At 39.5% G+C, this 22,637-nt stretch overlaps 1 protein-coding gene across 1 annotated transcript; it reads left to right on the top strand.

Moving 5' to 3' along the window:
* The first annotated feature begins 777 nt into the window (after window positions 1-777).
* Window positions 778-22,492, top strand: LOC149447848 (vomeronasal type-2 receptor 26-like). The gene is made up of 6 exons (XM_089651910.1): window positions 778-998; window positions 1,130-1,421; window positions 4,467-5,277; window positions 8,941-9,002; window positions 16,784-16,907; window positions 19,659-22,492. The coding sequence occupies exons 1-6, from the start codon at window positions 778-780 to the stop codon at window positions 20,558-20,560; spliced, it is 2,412 nt and encodes an 803-aa protein (XP_089508036.1). The 3' UTR covers window positions 20,561-22,492.
* Window positions 22,493-22,637: the final 145 nt, after the last annotated feature.

The following is a 22,637-nucleotide window of genomic DNA, read 5'->3' as shown; positions in this document are numbered from 1 at the left end:
TGAGAGCATACTTGCTACACAATGTTCATATTCAATCAGACATTTTACAAAGTATAATCTAACACTGACTGTAGACATATTTCTGTATAAAAATAAAAAATAAAGTTCATCTTTTGGTACTGTCTACAATTTTGTTTTTAATATTGGGTAATTGTAATTTTTAATTTACATTTTTATTATTTTATACAACTTTTAGTCAAAAAGGTTTGTGTGTTGTTTTAAATAAAATGTATGTGAAATAATAATGGTTTTTATTTAATCAAACACCAAAAGGGAGGCTGGAGGAGGCAAGTACTGTAACTTAACCTTTCCATATCTCTAGATCCACTGATTGTTTTTAAGTTCCGTTTTACAGGGCTCAATTGTCCATGCTTTGAAAGGTTCCCCTTAAATAAATGATTTGAATTTACTTTTATACTTCTTGTATAATTTTTTACATGTTTATTCTGTTCATTTTCTTAATGACTCTGGGACTTAGCCATTTATGCTTAGTAATGACTGCATCTCCAAAATTATAGTCTTTATTCGTAAGGTAGCAATTTCATCTTCACGCTATCCAATCACTATTCCCTCTGGGCAATTCACGTATATAAATGTTCTTATATAAATGCTAGAACACTAAAACATAATGTGAGCAGAACATAGTCTTAAAACTTGTGAATTTTTTTACTGAATATTTATGTATATTAGTTCATCAAATAAATTCTGACATTTTGAATTCCTGAATTTTAAAAAATATTGACATACTAAAAGTTACATAAAAAAGGGCATGCAGCCATGACGTATATGAAAAAGAATGCAATGATATTGTTGTTTATCTGTGGTGGTACATGTCAGTCTATACAGTATGGCTGCAGACCAGGTACACCTTATCCTCAAAGACCCTTCTACATGAGTGGAGACATTCTTGTAGGAGGACTGTTCGACATACACCTGTACTACAAAACAGAAGCTTTTAACTATTCAAGCCCTCCACATCTCCAACCAAGGAAGATAAGGTCAGTATTATTGATAGTGCTCATGTTATTGTTATTTTTATGACAATTTAAAAGAAAATCACGTTAGCAAGATTTGTTTTTCTATAATATATTAAGACTCAATTAAACATGAAAATGTTAATCACTTTCAGCATGCTGCTTGAAGACTTCTACAACTTTTTAAGTTTAGTATTCGCTGTGGATGAGATCAACTGCAACCCTAACATATTGCCAAATGTAACCCTGGGCTATAATGTATATGATTCCTATGTTGACCTCTTCAGAACCATCCAAGGTGCTGTTCGTATCTATTCAGGAAACACTTCACAATATCCTAACTATAACTGTGATCAATATGGAGTTCTTGCTGCTGTCATTGAAGGGATGTCATCTAGCTTTTCTATACAGTATGCTAATATATTTAGAATCTATAAGTATCCCCAGGTAAAAATTTAAATAAATTAAAAAATATGTCATCATGCATGCATAATAGTGAGCTGTTTAGCGATAAATCAATCGATAAATAGATAGATACACTCTGTTTTTAGTGCTGCATGGTGATGCTACATTCATGTAGTTTGTTTTCCTATTGTTTTTTTATGGGTTTCCTCTATGTGCCCCACTTTTCTCCAAAACACATACCTGAAGGTTAATCATCACCAAACTACATTGACCATAGAGTGTGGCTGAGACATTAGCTTGTAAACTCCTGTTGTGACTGATGCAAATGGTTGTATATACAAGTGTAAAACTCTATGATGTATCAACACTATATAAATAAATAGTTCCTACAATTTTTACCTGAGCTGATTATTTGAAACATTTTTTTGTTGTTAAAGAAAATAGCCAGGACAGAAGGGAGGGATCAGGTCTATAGTAAAGTGTACCTAAACTCAAAAAAGAAATGTAATAAATGGCATCTTGCCAGACCTTAGATGTGGTGGCTGCATTCATTTTCTTTATTCATGCTTGTTTTTCATCTGGGTATTCTGCCAAGAACACACTTCCTGTCCTAGGGTGACAGCTCTGACTCACCACATCTATGGGGAAGAATTGTTGTCACCTTAAGTCATCAAATGCGTTAGCACCTCAAATCACCTTCCTCTCCTCTTGTCCATAACACAGAGGAAAGGGGTTCTGTTATTCACCGAGAGATGAGAGGCAAAAGTACATCCCGTCAGTACTGCATCTCAAGGTTATACAAAACCAACTACAAAAAATCATTTCAATGTGACCACCTCCAGGTACCCAAAAATGGCATACTGTAGGTTCATAGGTCAGTGTGTAGATAGAGACACAATGAGGTTTATAGTTGAAGAATCCTATTATTTTATTATTATTATACAGGATTTATATAACGCCAACAGTTTGCTCAGCGCTGTACATTATAATGGTAGACAGTACACGAGACAGTACAGTAACAATACAATTCAATATACGCGGGGTTTGAGGTCCCTGCTCCTTGGAGCTTACAATCTAGGAGGGCGAGGATAGTGGTACAGGAGGAAATAGCTGTGGGGGATGGAGTGGTAGGAAGAGTGGAGGAGATCGGTAATTAGCTGAGGGCAGGGTAGGCTTCCCTGAAGAGGTAGGTTTTCAGAGTGCGCCTAAAGGTGAGGAGAGTAGGTGATAGTCTGATGGATTGGGGGTAGGGAGTTCCAGAGGATGGGGGAAGCCCTGGAGAAGTCCTGGAGACGGGCATGGGAGGAGGAGACCAGGGAACTAGAGAGCAGGAGGTCTTGTGAGGAGCGGAGAGTACGTTTTGGGTGGTATTTGGATACCAGATCAGTGATGTAGTTTGGGGCAGTATTATGAACAGCTTTGTAAGTCAATGTTAGCATTTTAAATTGTATCCATTGGGCAATCGAAAGCCAGTGGAGGGATTATACCTAGTGAGCACATACTGGGGTATCTAGCCATCGTCCCCATATCCTTTAAAATTTGGCTCTAAAGCCTCTTTGTTGAAAAACAAAACATTCCAGCCTGAATGTGCTATTCATGTATTATGTACACTCCTTCATAAATGTAGTATTTTCAGACTTACAGTGTTTTAGAATAAACTTTCTAACTTGAAACATGGATCTCATTATAACTGTCTTAGTAACATAATCTGTACACAGATCAGCCATGTGGCCTAAAAGACATACTTTAGGTATAGTTAATTTAAAAATTGTATTATGAGTAGTAAATACAGAGTGCCAGTATCTATTTCATTTTGGACATTTCCAAATCATCTGGATAGGACTCCCATGATCCATTTTACATTTAATTACAAGTCAGTGTGGCTATTCTATATCCATTTGGAACAACTTTAACGGGTGTAAAGAACTCTGTCTATTAATACAATATACAGTTGAGTCCTTTGAGTCACAGAAAGTAAAGCAGTTCTTGCATTAAAATCATGTTTATGAGATTTGCTCTCCCTATAAAAGAAAATGGGATCTCAGTGCACACTTGGATTTGTTTCAGAATCTCATAAGAAGGGGATAAATGTTAATCTGGCCTACTTTGTGAGGTGCAAAGTAATTTAAATACTCATATAGCTGAAAGAATCCATAAGTGGTGTGGAGCTTAAAGGAGTAATGGGAGAAGTAAGGTAGTGGCTCTATGGCCAAGGCAAATAATAATGGCAAAAGAGGCCACGCTTGTCAGGTACTTCTATTCAGGGCAAAGGGTGATAAAATCTACCCCTTAATGTATTTCAGACACTAGATTTGCACAGAAGAGTCTTATCCATGCAATGAAAGCTGTCCCAAAATGGAAACTCTCATGCACCATCACGTGACAGCAAAGCCCTAGTGCCTGAGTGGTAGGGGGTGTCTGCATTTTAATGAATAAGCTACAGTGTTAAATGGTGTAGATTTGTGGGGGATAAAGATAGCCTGGACTGGGTGGATTTCTGAAGATATGATCTCAGAAAGTTGACCCGCCATTAGCTTAGCTGAAATCTTGATATTGGAAGACATAAGAAAAATGGGCATTCAACTGCATATTTATTTAGGCCCTTTAAGGTTTTCAGAAGCCCAGAGGTGGGCGGTGTTTTAGGGTCATGTGACCGCCGTGATTCCTGATCACAAGAGGAGATCGGGACCTTTCCGTGAGTACCAGGCATGTGTGCTGGGAGCGTGCAGAGTGCACGTTCTCAGCACATATTTGTTTTTAAGTTCACGCAATTGTGCGGCCCAGACGACAAGAGGCCGCACATTTGTGTGCACTCGGCGTGAAGAAGTTAACCAACTACACTAATGTGAAAAAGATTATGATGGTGCTATCTTTATCCTCTGTTGACTCCATCTATATAAACATCATTGATTTTTGGTTAGAAGGTTCCCAGCTTATGTTGCCTTTTACTTCATTCATCACAATGTATGATATTGTTTCACTTTTAATTCACTATGATGCAAGTCATTTTCTTGACCAGCTGCAATTTATTTTTCTTTAAAATTTTTCATATATTTTAAATGTCACAACATTTTATTCTGTTGCCAGATAAGTTTTGTCTCTCAAGATCCTTTGCAGGGAGACAAACAGAAGTTCCCTTATTTCTACCGAGCTGTTCCAAGTGAAAACACTTTATATGCTGGAGTAGTAGCCTTATTAAAACAATTTGGCTGGAAATGGATAGGCATTATATATCCAGATTCAGACAGTAGCATCAATGCTATAAAAGTAATAAAAAACATGCTGACAGAAATTGGGGTATGTATTGATTTCACTTTAATTGTACCTGCCATCAATGATTATAGCCCAGGTAGGATACAGAAGATAAAGTCTACGATTGCTAGGTCAACAGCAAATGTCATACTAGTGTATGGATCTAAAAATGATGTGTATTACCTGGAACTGAATGTTCATATTACCAACATACCAAAGAAAATCTGGATCCATACTGCTGACTCCAGTTTCCGAATGTTCACACAGGAAAATGATACGGTGGTCAATGGTTCTCTGAGATTTCTAATAAACAAAAAAGAAAATCCAAATTTCATTAAATTCATCAAAGAAGTTAAACCGAGTAGATTCCCATCAGGAAGGACGTTTACAACGTGGTGGGATGAACTTTGTGCTAACCGATGCCCATTAAACACAAGAAGGAGAAACTGCACAGGGGTGGAGAATGGCAGACCTATTGTATATTCACATTGTAACCTAAGATTCACAGGCATGAGTGATGTTGTCTACAATTCTGTTTATATCTTGGCCTATGCATTACAAAAATTGTATCACGAGATACCTATAAATGAAAGGCTAAATAACCAATATAAACTGAAGTTTCAAGATTTAAATTCTTGGAAGGTAAGTGAAAAGTAAATGAAATCCTCTTCTTAAGTGTAATTCTACATTGCAATTATCAATAATCCTTTTCAAGTAAATCTGAATGTGTTCATCTCTAGTGCTGATTGGTGGAGAAAAGCAATGACATTAACTGGTCAATCTAATCAAAACCAATATTTTGCCTCTGAATTAATGTCAACAGGTTATATTACCCACTCGCTTTGCATATCTCTTGCTGACTTTTGTTTGGAGAGAGAGAGAGATTAGCAATTTTGTTTACCAGTCTCACCAATCCGCTAAGGATGGTATAATGGCCTTACTCTCCCTGATCTTTTCTTTCAGTAAAGATATATAGGGCTCAGTTCACAAAGCTTTTGCACTGATCTAAGGCACTCTATTTTCAGCTATACTGTAATTTTCAAGTTTCAATGGACTCAAATGAAAAAAAAAAAGCATCTGTCCATGAGTAAAAGATCATGATTGGATAGACTAATTATTTTTAAAAGTGGAACTAGATAGTAATAAATCCTTAATCAAACACCACTTTGGTGCCTCTGGTGATAACCGTCACAGTTGCTAGCATATTTATGTCAACTTTAAACCAATCTTTCAAACCCTCAAATGGCTGGTGTCATAGCTGGTCATGCTTGCAGTACCATGGTAACTGAAAATCTAAATGGAGGCTAAGATCTCTTTGGCAGCTAGGTGGATAAAAGAGTTTAAATTGAAAAATAAGGCCAGAAAAAAAGTAATATTTCTTTACCTGAAAGATGCTGGTTGATTGAATCAAATGCCATCTGCTTCCACCTCTGGACTGAGGCTATCAATACCCAGTTAAATTTGTATGGCTAGCCTCAGCTGGAACTAGCCTTAGTTGAAATGTAGCAATCAATGGATGATGTGATGGTTTGGGGGTTGTTAGCTCAATGGAAGTGCTTCTCAGTGAGTTCAGCCAACTCCAGAAATCTTGTTTAAGGACAATTTATTAAAAAACGTGAAGCAGTTCAAACAGAAAATCAGTTTCCCACACAGGGGTTTCCACCATCAACATGAACATAATCAACATTCAGCCTTATGGCTCTCTCTAGCAGTACTGATATTGCCCTGGTCCTCCAGGAAATCAAACACAGCACCTCAGTGCACCTGTACACACTCTATACCTCAGCTCTCTTCCAGCTCCTTGCTGCTCTGTCACCATCTGCTCCTGCACTGTGCAGACATACATGCACTGGTTGTCCTGTGCAGCCTCTCTGACTCCTGGGGAAGGATTGGGGCCTCCTTACCCTATACAGAGACCTTTTGTCCCTCTGGTGGAGCCCTGAGCTCCAGTCAACTTTAAGATAATAAGGGCTGTGAACATCTGCCCACTCAGCCTGATGGGTATTGGCAAGACCCAGACACTGAGTTGGAGACTCCTTCCCTCCCAAAGCACTTTGGAGTATACGAGCTCTAGCTTTTGATTCGGGAACTACAAAACCCGGAGAAAGATGATAAACCACCTTTCTTCATTTAGAACTGACATTCTGGTGCCATGTACTCTTCATATGTGAAAACCCTGTGTCACTTTCTCTTACTTTTTGACAGGGCCTCACACTGCCACAATGGCTAGCCTTTGTGGACCTGCAGGCTGAATGAGAGAAAATACTTGATACCTTATCCATGCTAAACAGTATGGATGAGGGGGAAATATTGCTAGCAGCTATTGTATTCAGACAACTGCAGAATATGCATACCCAAACAGTGCCTGTATGTGACTGGTGGCAGTTGCAGTTCAGTTAAACCTTTTCCACCCAACTCCTTTGAATTTTCAGTAAGTTTTTATGGAGTTGGGTGGTGCACAGCTTGAATTTTGGGTGATTCAGCCGTAATTGAGACAAATATACTGTAGATGGCTGTAGGTTTGCTTTCAGCCAGAGAAGGTATTTCCCCAGTAGTTTAGAGCACTATGGAATTTTCTTAATGGGGGCAATAATATCACTAGGCCAAGGGAGCCAGAAGAGATTGAAAAGTCCCCTGTAAAGGGTCAGAGATAACATACAAGACAGCCAAAACACTATTTTTCTCTATTGGGATCAGATGCTATCTATCCTTCCCTCAAAATATGGTAACCAAGGCAGCTTCTTAGGCCATGAAAACATCAAGTACCTAACATTAATATAGCAATGCCTCCAAAAGTCTTTATTTTCAATAAGGCCAGCACTGTTTTCTTGCTACGGTTACAGAATGCAGGTTAACTGTAAATTATTAATGAAGAACACATAACCACTTGCTGATAACTAGTAAATACATTTACTGTATTCTTAAGAATTCTAACAAATAGAAGCCCAGTCTGCCCCCCTCCAATACAATAAATACAATACATACATACAAACAATAAATACATGCAAGTCAAAGTCATTTAAAACATTTTGATGTTGTTATTGTCCAACATTCTCTTTATTAGAAACATGAGTAAGTTGTACTCAAACTGAAACACGAAACGTACAGGATCTACTTTATTATTAGACTTGCAAGCAATCATTACAAATGATTGACAGGGCCAACCTGCACTCACAAGTGGGCTGTTCCCTACTTCTATCACAGCTAACAATTCCCTTGCACATCTTCTGGGGTGACACACCTTACCAGAGCATAACTTCTCTCCCACATGAATTTAGTTCTATTTTTGCAACAAATGATCACCCAGTGTCATTCCAAACATGTCATATTGTATACTTGGATTCAAGTGATGATCAACAATTGAAAGTCATAATAATAAAGGTTGCAGCTAGATAGAGTTCATGGAAACAAAAGGGTTTAATTTATTTGCTGTATTTTTTTTAAACCATGTTCGACCTCACTTGTGGCCTTAATTATTGTAGACCTCATGTCTGGTTGAGATGGCCCTGCAAGTTTTCATTATTATTAATATTATTATTACAATTATTTTTATTATTATTATTAGCACAATACCAATTACACATAATAGCAAAAATACAACACACTAACTACTAATTTAGTAAAGTAATAGCACCATTAAATTCACATTGTTGAAGGTGTTGAGTGTCTATTGACTCTCTGCCTTGATGTAGTTTTTATTTTTTTATTTTGTATCTTAGAGAACCATCTTTTTTTTACATATGATCCATAACGGCTGATGTCTACTAGGTCTACCTTTCACTGTGACCTCCATGACACACCTGCTGATAAAATCTGCCAACCTATTTTGTTTATGTCCTCCTTTTTTGGAGTGTAATGGTTGTATATAATATTTTATTATTTTTATTGTATTGTTTTTGTTCATGTATTTTGTCAGTTGTCAATATATTGTACCCCTAGCCTTCGGTTGTTTCTCTCCCACTGCTCTATTCCTCAAGGCCTCAAGTCCCTATGGACTGGATTTGTACATTAATTATTGTACTCAGACCCTTCTTGGAAACACCTTGATGAGGCCTTTCTTCTGTACTGTCTGTGCTTTCATATTTGAAAATTAATACATTTTTATTCTTAAAAAAAAAAATCAATATTGTTGCCTGTACCTTGCAGTTACACAGAATTCTAAAAATGGTCAATTTCACAAACACAATGGGAACACAGATCTACTTTGCTGGTGATGAAATATCAACATGGTATGACATTTATAATGCAGTTTATTTACAAAATTACACAATTTTATCAAGAAATGTTGGAAATTTTAACTATCACAAAGCACCTGGGAAACAACTCACCATTGATACAGAGGCAATCATCTGGGAAAGCAATTTTACCAAGGTTAGTTAATAAATTACAATGATTTCTGTATCTATTTAAATGTATTCAACATATCTGCATCTAGAACCCTTCTATGGATGATTTAGAGTGGTACAAAGAGTAAAATTGTGCCAGGAGCCAGGAAGTCATGATACCTAAGTATAGCTGCAGGCACTCATACTGAAAGTCACCACATTACTTTATATACAAAGAAAAAGTGTAATCAATCATCTTATCTACTTTTCTTCCTTTTATATATTGTTTAAGCAGGTATATATATTTATAATAAAAAGAAAAAAATGTACTACAAATTGCCATTAATGCAGACTTTACATAAAAAAGCAAGGTCTGCCTATTTGTTAGCTTCCACCACCCAAAAAAAAAACCTGTTAAGAAAAAGTTAAACAGAAAACAGTTAAAATTAGCAAATGTTTAGAAGTTGCCAATAGCCATGATAAGTAAACAAATGCTATCTCATATAGTCATCCTGGGTTTTAACACTATATACTCCACAACTTTGACCAAATGTTTCTAACCATCTAAATACTGCCATAGGATTTCACATCCAGGCCAGGTTTTCTACCCATCTACCCACCTCCCCTACCCTTTGCTCACTTCCACCCTCCCCACAATTTAATTTTCTTCCTTCTCTTTCACTTAACTACTGTATCTTTCAGGCTTTTTCTCACTTCACTAAGAAAACACAGTTTTCATTATATATGCTCCTAATTTCTCTTGCCTAATACATATAAAACTAAGCAGGTATATATATTTATAATAAAAAGAAAAAAATGTACTACAAATTGCCATTAATGTAGACTTTACATAAAAAAGCAAGGTCTGCCTATTTGTTAGCTCCCACCACCCAAAAAAGCAAACACAGTTTTCATTATATGCACAAAAAGAAGAAAATAGAGAGGAATGGGGGGCATTGGTGAAAAGAGTAGTAGAAGGGGAGAGGTATAGGAGAGAGTGACCATGGAAATTCTTTGCATTCTCTATAATTCTAACATTCTCTGAATATGACCTTGTACTCAGAGACTTTGTAGATAGCAATTTGAATCTCTGGGTAAAAAGTGCTTTAAATATACAAGAATGGCAACCCCAATTTATAAATAGCTTTTCAAGTAAGGTGTACAGGGAATGGCACTGCACAATACAAACAAACAGAAAATTCCTAGCACACTTACCAGCTGGGCTGAAAAAAATTGATATTATCTAACAATTTTTGTTAACAACCGAGGATTTAGTTGTACACATTTGCAAATATATAAGAAACCTGCACTGCATGGTCACGTCTAAAGGTGCCTTATTAAAGAGGGCTCTGCAGGGATCTTGTCTAAGGGGATGATCTAGGAGTTTTTGAATCATTCGGCATATTTGATTCAACAGTCTGTGAACAGTTGGGCACAATCAGCAGACACCAGATGTATAGAAAGGTAACTGGTTCACTATAGCTTCTAAAGCAGGGGGGACAAGGACATGCTAAATTTTGCTCTTGGGAAGGCACAAAACATGCCTGGAAATGTATTTCATAGTATTCTTTCCAGAGCATACACAATCATAGAACACAATTTATTGGTTTACCAAATTTTACTCAATTCAATTTCAGTGTTTTCAGTTATTTTTTCTACTGTAAGGAGGGATTGAGGAAATATATCTAAGGATGAAAGTAGAGGTGGGCAAGGCTAGGTGAGCTGTGGTCATTCATGCATTCAGATTCTAAATGAGTTAAGGACAGATGAGCAAGTGAATAGTATTTAGAATATAGTTTATTTTTACTTGCTAGTACTAAAACATTTCAGCATATAGTAGGTGAAAATAGGTAAAAGGTTTTATTCAAGTGTCAGTGTACAATTTGTGCAGTCATTTGATCCTGCGACCAATCTAACTAAAAAATTTAAATTGCATGGATCTTTCCAGCCACGGAGGAAGGAGGCATTGCAAAAGAATAATAATAGGCATGTGGTGTAACTAGTTTTCCATAAAACCTAAAGCACTATTAACCACTTCCTGTCCAGACACTTTTACCCCCTTCCTGACCAGGGCAGTTTTCAGCTTTCAGCACTGTCACACTTTGAATGACAATTGCGCGGTCATGCAATACTGTACCCATATGAATTTTTTAACATTTTTTTGAGACAGATAAAGCTTTATTTTGGTGGTATTTATTCACCACTGGAATTTTTATTTTTTTTTCTATGTAAATAAAAACATCCAAAAATTTTGAAAAAAAGGGTTTTTCTTATAAAATTTTGCAAATAAATAATCTTTCATCATAAATCTTGGCCAAAATGTATTCCGTTATATTATTAGTAAAAAAAAATAAGCCAAATTAGTTTATAACCAAAAATTATAATTTTTAAACATTTTTTTTACATTTTTATTTTATTTTTTTATATTATTATTTATGTTTTTTTTTTTTTTACATACTGTCACCCTAGCAGTACAGTGTCACCATGGTGACACTGTACTACTTGTGGGGGGTGATGAAGATTTTTTTTTTTTTACAGTGATTGCTTTTACACCCATATACGATGTAAAAGCAATCATTTCTCTTTCTCTCTGTCTGCATTCTTGCAGCCATTGAGAACTACTGAGTGAGCTGTGATTGGTCACAGCTTGTCACATGGTACAAGGCTGTTGTGAATAGCCTTGTACCATGTGACCTCTGTGATCATTCACAGATTTCACACGTAGTAAGCAATGATGTCACAAGTGACATCTTGCTTACTACTTTGCATGTGATCACTGAATGGCCAATCAGTGATCACATGATCGGGACTCGTACAGAAGTCCCGTCCGACGATCTGTGTTTCACTGTGTCCGGAGGACACAGCGGGCACCGGATCGCGGTGCTGCCGCTCCCAGGGAGCGCGCACAGCTAGAAATGGCGGGCGGACGGCAAGTGGTTAAAAGCAAAACTAAAAATGTAATATTTTACAGTTTACTAATCCTTAGATGGCTTACTTTTTTTTCTTAGTCTTTTCCCCTCTATTTCCACCTGGTGGTCTGGCCAGTAATATCATTTCTGTATTAGAGTGCCTACACTATGCATGAAGGAACAATAGTGACACCTTTAGACATCAGAAGCAGGGGAGGGGGTGTTAGATGTACTAGCAGATTTGAATACACTGAACAAGTTTGAAGCCAAACTCCAGTTGACACTTGTTAAGCAGTTACAACAACAGTTTCCTTTTTCCTTTTGGGATAAAGGTTTTACATAAATAAATAAATGCTGACCATGGTCAGTGGCAAATGGTTTGTGTCGACCCTCTAACTCAGCGGTTCTCAACCTGGGGGTCGCGACCCCTTTGGGGGTCGAACGACGCTTCCACAGGGGTCGCCTAAGACCATCGGAAAACCCATATTTCCGATGGTCTTAGGAACCGAGACACCGCTCCTCGCCGCCGCCACCGCCGTCTCCAGATGTGGGCGGGATGACATGCCGCCCCTGTCATCTGGACACACCTCGAGATCAATCCTCGCCTGTGATTGGCCGCCGGCACTGTAGCTCAGGAGAGGCACACAGGCGGCCAATCACCGGCAAAGAGGTGGAGCTTGGAGAGGAGGAGCCGAGCGGCACCGCGAAGATCGAGCGAGTGAAGAGGAGGAGAGCGGCCGGAGAAGGAAGACATCTGACAGGTAAGTGTTGGTACCATGGGAGAGGGAGGGAGCGAGCGAGCCCAGGCTGGAGCAGGGGTCTGCAAGGTAAGTATCATTGGTGTCAGTGGGAATAGTGCCCCATCATTGGTGTCACTAATACCAATGATGGGGCACTATTCCTCCCACTGACACCAACGATGGGACACTATTCCTCCCACTGACACCAATGATGGGGAACTATTCCTCCCACTGACACCAACGATGGGGCACTATTCCTCCCACTGACACCAACGATGGGACACTATTCCTCCCACTGATACCAATGATGGGGAACTATTCCTCCCACTGACATCAATGATGGGGCACTATTCCTCCCACTGACACCAACGATGGGACACTATTCCTCCCACTGATACCAATGATGGGGCACTATTCCTTCCACTGACACCAATGATGGGGCACTATTCCCCCCACTGATACCAATGATGGGGCACTATTCCTCCTACTGACACCAATGATGGGGCACTATTCCTCCCACTGATACCAATGATGGGGCACTATTCCTCCTACTGACACCAACGATGGGATACTATTCCTCCCACTGATACCAATGATGGGGCACTATTCCTCCCACTGACACCAATGATGGGGCACTATTCCTCCCACTGACACCAACGATGGGACACTATTCCTCCCACTGACACCAACGATGGGGCACTATTCCTCCCACTGACACCAACGATGGGACACTATTCCCCCCACTGACACCAACGATGAGGCACGATTCCTCCCCCAAATGACACCAACGATGGGGCATGATTCCTCCCCCCACTGACACCAACGATGGGGCACAATTCCTCCCCCCACTGACACCAAGGATGGGGCACAATTCCTCCCCCCACTGACACCAAGGATGGGGCAGTATTCCTCCCCCCACTGACACCAAGGATGGGGCACTATTCCTCCCCCCACTGACACCAAGGATGGGGCACTATTCCTCCCCCCACTGACACCAAGGATGGGGCACTATTCCTCCCCCCACTGACACCAAGGATGGGGCACTATTCCTCCCCCCACTGACACCAAGGATGGGGCACTATTCCTCCCCCCACTGACACCAAGGATGGGGCACTATTCCTCCCCCCACTGACACCAAGGATGGGGCACTATTCCTCCTCCCACTTATACCAATGATGGGGCACTATTCCTCCCACTGACATCAATGATGGGGCACTATTCCTCCCACTGACACCAATGATGGGGCACTATTCCTCCCACTGATACCAATGATGGGACACTATTCCCCCCCACTGATACCAATGATGGGGCACTATTCCTCCCACTGATACCAATGATGGGGCACTATTCCTCCCACTGACACCAATGATGGGGCACTATTCCTCCCACTGATACCAATGATGGGACACTATTCCCCCCCACTGATACCAATGATGGGGCACTATTCCTCCCACTGACACCAATGATGGGGCACTATTCCTCCCACTGATACCAATGATGGGACACTATTCCTCCCACTGATACCAATGATGGGACACTATTCCTCCCACTGATACCAATGATGGGACACTATTCCTCCCACTGACACCAATGATGGGGCACTATTCCTTACACTGACACCAATGATGGGGCACTATTCCTCCCACTGATACCAATGACGGGGCACTATTCCTCCCACTGACACCAATGACGAGGCACTATTCCTCCCACTGACACCAATGACGGGGCACTATTCCTCCCACTGACACCAATGACGGGGCACTATTCCTCCCACTGACACCAATGACAGGGCACTATTCCTCCCACTGACACCAATGACGGGGCACTATTCCTCCCACTGACACCAATGACGGGGCACTATTCCTCCCACTTACACCAATGACGGGGCACTATTCCTCCCACTGACACCAATGACGGGGCACTATTCCTCCCACTGACACCAATGACGGGGCACTATTCCTCCCACTGATACCAATGACGGGGCACTATTCCTCCCACTGACACCAATGACGTGGCACTATTCCTCCTACTGCAAAATTACAGTTATGAAGTAGCAACGAAAATAATTTTATGGTTGGGGGTCACCACAACATGAGGAACTGTATTAAGGGGTCGCGGCGTTAGAAAGGTTGAGAACCACTGCTCTAACTGCTACTGTACATCTGCAGAACTGCCTATTCTCTTGAAAAATAACAGACTTACTAGTTGGACCACCAGGTGAAAATAAATGAAAAAAAAAAAAGAAAACTAACGGAGCCATTGCATCTAAGAACTGGTAAGCTACAATATAATAAATGGTTTATTTTGGGTTTACTACCACTTTAATATTGTCCCAGGTTTTAGATGAATTCATTATAGGGGTTATATAATTAGGGTCTGTCATTGGGCAAGATCCAACTTACTGATTTTTATTGGGTCGATACTTGTTGCTTCCAAAGCAACCCATAGAGGTATTTCTCATGTCGTGTAATATTTCATCAGCTGTGCTATTTGGGAAACATGATCATTTTTACCCAAACAAGAGGATTTAGGGAGCTATAACATTCTATTATGCAATCTAGGTCTGTCTTGGCAGTTAATAAACTAAAGACAAATAGGACGTTTAATTTGCAACTTGCCTTGCAAGGTGAATTTCCTGGAGTGAATGTGGTGAAGCTGCAAAGATTACTCAATCATACGCAAGAGAAATAAAAAAAACCAGCATTTTTTGTTTGCACATTATTGGATGGCGGAAGTCAGCAGTGGTTCACCTCATTCACTAAGCCCTGGGGCAAATTCCATTGCAAAGTGCAACTTCTCTTGAAAAGTGAACAGCATATTTTCCTTTAGTAAACAAACCCTTTGATATTTTGATTGTTACCTTTGATACCTTTATTGTGACAAATCCTGTACAAACAGTGCATAACAATTTATGTCTTTATTATTTTTTCAATAAAAATTATTGAGACAGAAAAGAAACATTTAAAGAAAAAATCAAAATACCTCACATGCTGGCTTCCAGCATATCACTGGGCCTTCTTGCAGGATCCTGAGAAAAGTCAGGATCCCAAATCCCGCAAGAATGTTCTCCTGCGCAGTGTTGAGTGATATCACTCATGCCTAGGCAATAGAAGCCAGAGTGTAAGGTACTTATGTCCCCCCCCACAGTATTTTTGAGGTTTTTTTTAGGTTTCACTTTACAGTTTTTATTTGGGGTGAACAGGACTAGCATATAAATGGACCTTACATTTTAATCCAAGATCTACAATACAAAAATACTCAAAGATGTTCAAATGCTTTTGTATTTAATATGCACAGGGCTGAACAAAATACGAAAAAAATCTACTGTTAAATTTGTTTCACCATCAGACTTCATAAAAAAAGTGTCCTTTCTAGGGAATATTACATAATATCCCTATAGCTGTTTGATTTAAAGCAAAAAAAAAAAAAAAACGTATAGAGAAATTTAACAGGAGCCCGGACTTGAACTTAAAGTGTTACTAAATCAACAACAGTAAAATCAGTCTGTATAAGCAGTAAAGCATGCTTGTTATATTCACTGTGGAACCCAAGGGGTTAATCCTTCACATTGTGGAAAAAGACTGATCCTGTCTTCTCTGATCCTCCCCTTCTTCCACAGTCCCCAATCCATCTGCTGACAAAACAGAGCCTTGGGGGCAAGCTGCATATGCTCAGTTTGGTGTGTATTTCTAGAGAGTGTTTTTTCTTGGGAGAGTGCATGTAATCAGCACAGGGCCAATCAGCGCTGTCCAGAGAGAGGTTCAGGGGTTATGCAGCCTTATAGGACAATCAGGGGAGAATGAAAACTCCTCCTACAATCTTTTACCAGAGTTCTGCTGGACACTGATAGAAGTCACAAGACTGCTCTAACTGCTGATGAGAAAAGGTATTTAGCAGTTTAAATTTGCTAAAATAATTGCATTTCCATGTTCTGTGTACTGTGGGAGACCAGATATAGTGAATGCAGGGATATGGGTTTAGTAACACTTTAAAGAAAAATAAGCTAGAGTTTGGCTTGATAGCAACTTCACTAATTACTCAATTATTAATTGTTTTCAATTCTTGCTAACTTTGCTGGTAAAATATACATTTATTATGAATTTGAAAGCCTGATGACATGAGTTAATTCACCATAAAAACAGAGATCTAAATACTGTATATGTTCATGTAAAATATAGCTTCCTCGGTCAATGTGCAGTGAGAGTTGTAAGCCTGGAGGCAGAAAATCTATCTGGGAAGGACAGCCTGTTTGCTGCTATTACTGCCTTCCTTGTCCAGAAGGACAATTTTCCAATAAGACAGGTTAGTCTTGCATTGCAATTGGCTTTGGTCATGCTTCATATAATAAGGTTAATATTAAAGGTAATGGTAATGTTTTTCTGTTTCTGTTTAGAAAGATATACACTCACCGGCCACTTTATTAGGTACACCTTGCTAGTACCAAGAAAACTTCCCCCACACCATTACACCACCCCCAGCCTGAACTGTTGATACAAAACATGGTATTCTGCATACCTTGGTTGTAACGAGTGGTTATTTGAGCTACTGTTGCCTTTCTATCATCTCGAGCCAGTTTGCCCATTATCATTTGACCTCAACAAGGCATTTTGGTCCACACAACTTCCGCTCACTGGATATTTTCTATTTTTTGGACCATTCTCTGTAAACCTTAGAGATAGTTGTACATGAAAATCCCAGTAGATGAGCGGTTTTTGAAATACTCAGACCAGCCCGTCTGGCACCAACAATCATACCACATTCAAAGTCACTTAAATGCCCTTTGTTCCTCATTCAGATGCTCAGTTTGAACTTCAGCAAGTCGTCTTCACCACATCTAGATGCCTAAATGCATTTTGAGTTGCTGCCATGTGATTGGCTGATTAGCAATTTGTGTTACCAAGCAAGTGAACAGGTGTACCTAATAAAGTGGCCAGTGAGTGTACAGTATATGTATTGTATAAAGGCAAAAAGTAATTTAGTACAAATTTTGTGCAATTTTCTTTCTAATCACCTCTATGAGGTGTAACTGAGGCAGGGGGCAAGATCAGTGTATTTTTCTTTACAAAACTCTTCACACCCCCAGCAGATCTATTATCCCAATTGCAGAATGTGACTTTTTTGTATTGTCACCTTCCTGAGCACTGGTCAGATAAGTAATGTTAGTTCTGTATGAGAGAATGTCATTCCTAAAGTAGAACTATGGCCTCCAATTAATAAAAAATATGTGCTCCTGAACTTAATTAAAAGTGCATCTATACTTCCTTTTTTTTTAGAAATAAAATGTATTGCTATTTAACATATTAAACTCCTATTAACCTTGTGCTGCGTCTTTCTTTCTTCAACTCTGGGCTCTACTGTAAAGAGATTGAAAGAGATCGATACCAGTTTAGATTCAGGTACTGACACTACTTACATTTAAAAAATATCTGTACTAAAATATTTATGATTATGCACAGCATGACATGGGGACAGCATGAGAATCTAGCTCTGATCTCCTCCAGGACAATTGCACCAAAGGGCCAATGGTCACTGTCTGCAGCTATTTTTGGTATCCACCCTACCTGAATGCCTTGTGCATGCCATCCTCCAAGGATATAAACTGTAGCAGCATTCAAAAGTCCCTAATAACATATCTGCTTAGAGCATGGGAACACTATGGCATGGCTCAAGATGGTGCTTCGGGCTCCAAGTGCTTCTCCTGTTTTGCAGACACAGAGGGTTGCCTCTCCAAAACAACAGTCTGACCAAGAGTACTCCGCTCAACTTACAAGACAGACTTAGAAGATAGTCTTCAGGCTATGTATGCCAAACTAGCCAATAAGTTCAAGACAGAATTACACGAAAACAAATACTCTCTCAAAGGAATCAGCAGCCTTAGGGAGCCGAACTGATAAATTTGCCATGAAATATGATGAACTCAGCTTTGCCTACAGTGATCTCAGCATGAACATGAAAATCTCATCATTGCTTTCAGTTAGCTTCAGTCCCAGTTGGAAAACCTAGACAATCGAAAGAGGCGTGACAAACTCAGGGTACAGGGGGTACAGTTACAGAGGAAATTCTACTAGCAAATATGTCACTAATACCCCAACCCAAAAAGGACCATACTTTACCTCAAAATTACAAGCTTGTATCTGTTGCCAATAATGATCTTACATTTTTCAGCAGACTTCTAGCAGATAGACTTGCCTCCATTATCCGATCCTGATCTTCCCAGATCAATGAGGCTTCATCCCTAATTGACAAATTACTGACAATATAAATCTGGTGGTCAGTATAATTCATGATGTCAATCTGCAGTCACGCAAGGTACTACTTTTAAAATTTAGACATTCACAAATAATTGATAACGTTACCTGGCCATACTTCTTGGCCTTGTTACAATGATATGGATTTCAAAGCAAATTTCTTCATGGATTCCAAGTTCTATATCATTCTCCCAAAATTAGAATAAAACTTCCCGGCTGCAATTCTGACTTCTTTACAATAATTGGGTGGAGGTACTCATCAGGGATGCCTTTCCCCATTGCTCTTTGCACTCACCATAGAACCCTTGCCAACTGCAATAGGTTTGAACAGAGACATTTTAGGGGGTATACAAAGAGCAGCAATAAATTCAAACTATGCATTAATGCAGATGGCTTTATGCTGTTTCTCTCCAAACTGGTTATATCATCAATGAACTTGGTATCTATCCTACAAAAATTCAAAACTATTTCAGGTATTACAGTTAACCTCTCAAAGTCGATGGCTATGCCCATCAATCTTTCTCCATCCCAATGTGATTTACTCAAATCCTCATTTCACTTTCCTCTTAACCCCCTTTCCCCCCTCCCTTACTAAAATATGTTGTGTTACTAGAAGGCCTTTTATGACTGAAAGAGCAAAAACTGTATTCAATGACAATCAACCTTTTTTTCACGTGTTGTGAATATGACCCATCTTATATTTTCCAATGCCCTTATAGCTTTCAGCTGCACTTTTGAGATTTCTAAAGCTGTACATTAAAAAAAAACAAAACTGTTGTTTATATAATGTTGCACATTTTTCCAGATGCAGTTGTATGTATAGATTGTCCAGAAGATGAATGGCCCAACGAAGAGAAGACTGCTTGTGTTCAGAAACTTATAACATTCTTGACTTATGAAGATCCCATTGGCATCGTCTTGACTTTTATTGCTATCTTGTCCTTTGTTACAGCTGCAGTTGTTCTTGGGGTATTTATTAAGTATCAGGACACTCCAGTTGTCAAAGCCAATAATCGAGATCTCAGCTACCTAATTTTAACATCACTTATGCTCACTTCCATTTGCAGTCTCCTTTTTATTGAGAGGCCAGAGCGAATATCCTGCTTTTTGCGGCAATCAATATTTGGGATCACATTTTCGGTGTCAGTGTCCTCCCTTTTAGCAAAAACAGTGATTGTAGTGATAGCTTTCAATGCCACCAAACCTGGGAATAGCTTAAGAAAGTGGGTGGGGCCCAAAGTTCCTAAATACATTGTTTTCATTAGCTCATTTATTCAAGTGTTAATTTGTTTATTGTGGTTGTTTATAGCTCCTCCTTCTGCTTATAATAACATGCAAGCTGAAACAGCAAAGATCATTGTGGAATGTGATAAGGCAACAGCCATTGCTTTCTATATCATATTGGGATATTTGGGTATTTTGGCATCTATTTGTTTTATTGTTGCATTTTTTTCAAGAAAACTACCTGATGCTTTTAATGATGCTAAATTGATTACCTTCAGTATGCTGATCTTCATCACCGTCTGGATATTCTTTATCCCTACTTATCTCAGTGCTAAAGGGATGGCCACAGCGGCAGTTGAGGTATTTGCAATTTTGGCCTCATGCTCTGGAATGCTGGGTTCAATATTTGCTCCAAAATGTTACATCATTTTAATAAAACCTCAGAAAAACAGAAAAAGCTTTGTCTTGAAAGGCACTCTATAGGTGGGCAATTGATTCGAAAAAAAAAAAAGTCAAGTCAAAATTCAACACTAATAAATAATATTGTAATTTATTTCTCCACATGGATATCCTTGCTCATAAAGTAAAAATTCAGAGTGTCTATGACACTTCTTAGAATTCCATTGTGCCTCCGCACAGCAAATGCCAGTGTAGGTGACAGATTTATGAACCTGTTTGAAACAGACATACCATCCTCAGTGCAGCTGAGCTCTCTCCCCGTATCTTCACCTAATGCAGCTTCCCATTTTGGTGTGGCAATGATGCTGCACTGCTCCTAGATTTAGAGCAAAGTTGGCACTCTCATGTAGGTTGTGCCTGCTTGCAGCCTACATGGGGGGCGTGGTTATTAAGTGTTCTTGCATGGCAAGACCACTTACTGTTATCTCACATATATATTCTTATTATTATAGCCAAATTTACCACCCTAACTCCTCCCACAGTTTTTACACTACATAGACAGTAATATACCAAAACGTGCGGATTGTTCCCGATTGGTGTGCTATTACTTTGTGGAACGTTTCACCAAATGGGTCACGAAATAGCGGCGATTTTGTGGTGAAATTGGTCCCATAGGAATGAATGGCGGAATCTTCAAAACTAGAGTGGGAGCTGACAAAAGCTAGGGTGTGAGCTGTAAAATCAGGACATGATTTCTAAACTGCCATCACTACCTCATTTTCAAGGCCACCTACACAAATCTTGTATCAAAACGTTCAGCTATCCCTGCTGCCACTAAAAATGTCTATGGCTAAGCCATAGTCCTGATAGTTTTCACAATATGACCATTTGTTTGCAACTCACGCCGCCCATTGACATTCATTGAAACTCCACTCTAGCCACCTCAAATTTGAAGGGCAATTTCTAAACTGCGACTGTGCCTTCATTTTTAATATTGCAGAGACATACTATGCATCAAAATGTAGGTCTGGGTCTTGTGATTCTCACAATATAAAGCTCTTCAGTGTAGGATTTATAATTTTTAAACTACAACCGTTTGAAGATGGCCACCGCCAGTGAAGTGAGCAAGTAGGAGCAGTTTGTTTTTAACCACTCTTCTTTGCCCTTGCTGTAGAGTGAGTTACCATAGTAACCCAGGTGTGTCATCAGGCAGCAGAGTGAAAAAGCGTGTGAGTTGTAGACTACTGGTGGAGGCAAGAACACTTCACAAAATTGTAGCTTTTCTAGTTAGTATTGTCATTGCACAAGCCTCTAACTTGTCAGTCAGCACTTGTCCATCCCTAGTCCTGCCCACTACTTTCTGAATTGAAAGCAGTATCTCAGTTGCTGAATCCCTCCGACTGTGATCTGAAGTGTCTGGCTTTGGCTCAGTCAGGGGGGTAAATGGAGTTTTTTGTTTACTTGGTGAACCATGTGCATCACACAGTAACTGGATTTGGTGTTTAATAAAATAAAATTGTCAGAACGTGTGTTAGGACTTGGATCACTTTTTGGTGGTGCTGGTGTTCCCAGAGCTGAAGGGCGCAGTTCCAGTGGCCACCAGCAGCTGTCTGCCAGCAGCCAGCTTATTCTAGTAATTAGGCTCCTCCTGACACTGGCTACTGGGAAGGTATATAATCCCTCTCTTAATGAATATCCCTCCCTTAATGGATATCATTACCTCACTCAACATCATTGTGTTGTGCCTGTGAGCCATATCCCTGCCTGATTCTGTATCCTGTGCCTTGTTTCCTGTGACCTACTTCCAGTACCCTGTAGCCTGCACCCAGTATCCAATATCCTGCATCCAGTACCCTGTATCTTGCTCCGCTGCCTTTGTTGCCAGTGTCAGTTCTGTTTTGCCCTGTTCATGCAAGCTCCCTCCATTTTTGTACATAGCGTGTGTTAAGTTGTTGTTCTGGGTTTGCTGCACTTTGGAAGGGTGTTATTTATATTAATAAACTTTGTTTAATCATACTTGGTCTGGTTTACTGATTTCTTAAAGTGTAGTCCACTGATGTGGTCATCACTGCTGGATAACTGCATTTGGGATCCGTTACAAAAATACACATCTAAAAATTGATTATAGCTGTACAACAACAATATAAGGAACACTGCAGTT

The sequence above is a fragment of the Staurois parvus genome, unplaced genomic scaffold (genome assembly GCF_062004578.1).
Source record: "Staurois parvus isolate SC_StPar_1 unplaced genomic scaffold, SC_StPar_1.0 ptg000668l, whole genome shotgun sequence".
In the NCBI taxonomy this organism is placed as follows: Eukaryota; Metazoa; Chordata; class Amphibia; order Anura; family Ranidae; genus Staurois; species Staurois parvus.
This window is presented reverse-complemented; position numbering and strand designations above follow the sequence as displayed.

What these genes read in the sequence shown, in the direction of transcription:
- LOC149447848 (XM_089651910.1), top strand. Translation starts at nt 778, where the DNA reads ATGACGTATATGAAAAAGAATGCAATGATATTGTTGTTTATCTGTGGT. An exon ending in TTTAAATTCTTGGAAGGTAA is followed by an intron (nt 5,278 to 8,940) that starts GTGAAAAGTAAA and finishes ACTATCACAAAG; the next exon opens with CACCTGGGAAACAACTCACC. An exon ending in GGGAAAGCAATTTTACCAAG is followed by an intron (nt 9,003 to 16,783) that starts GTTAGTTAATAA and finishes TGTAAAATATAG; the next exon opens with CTTCCTCGGTCAATGTGCAG.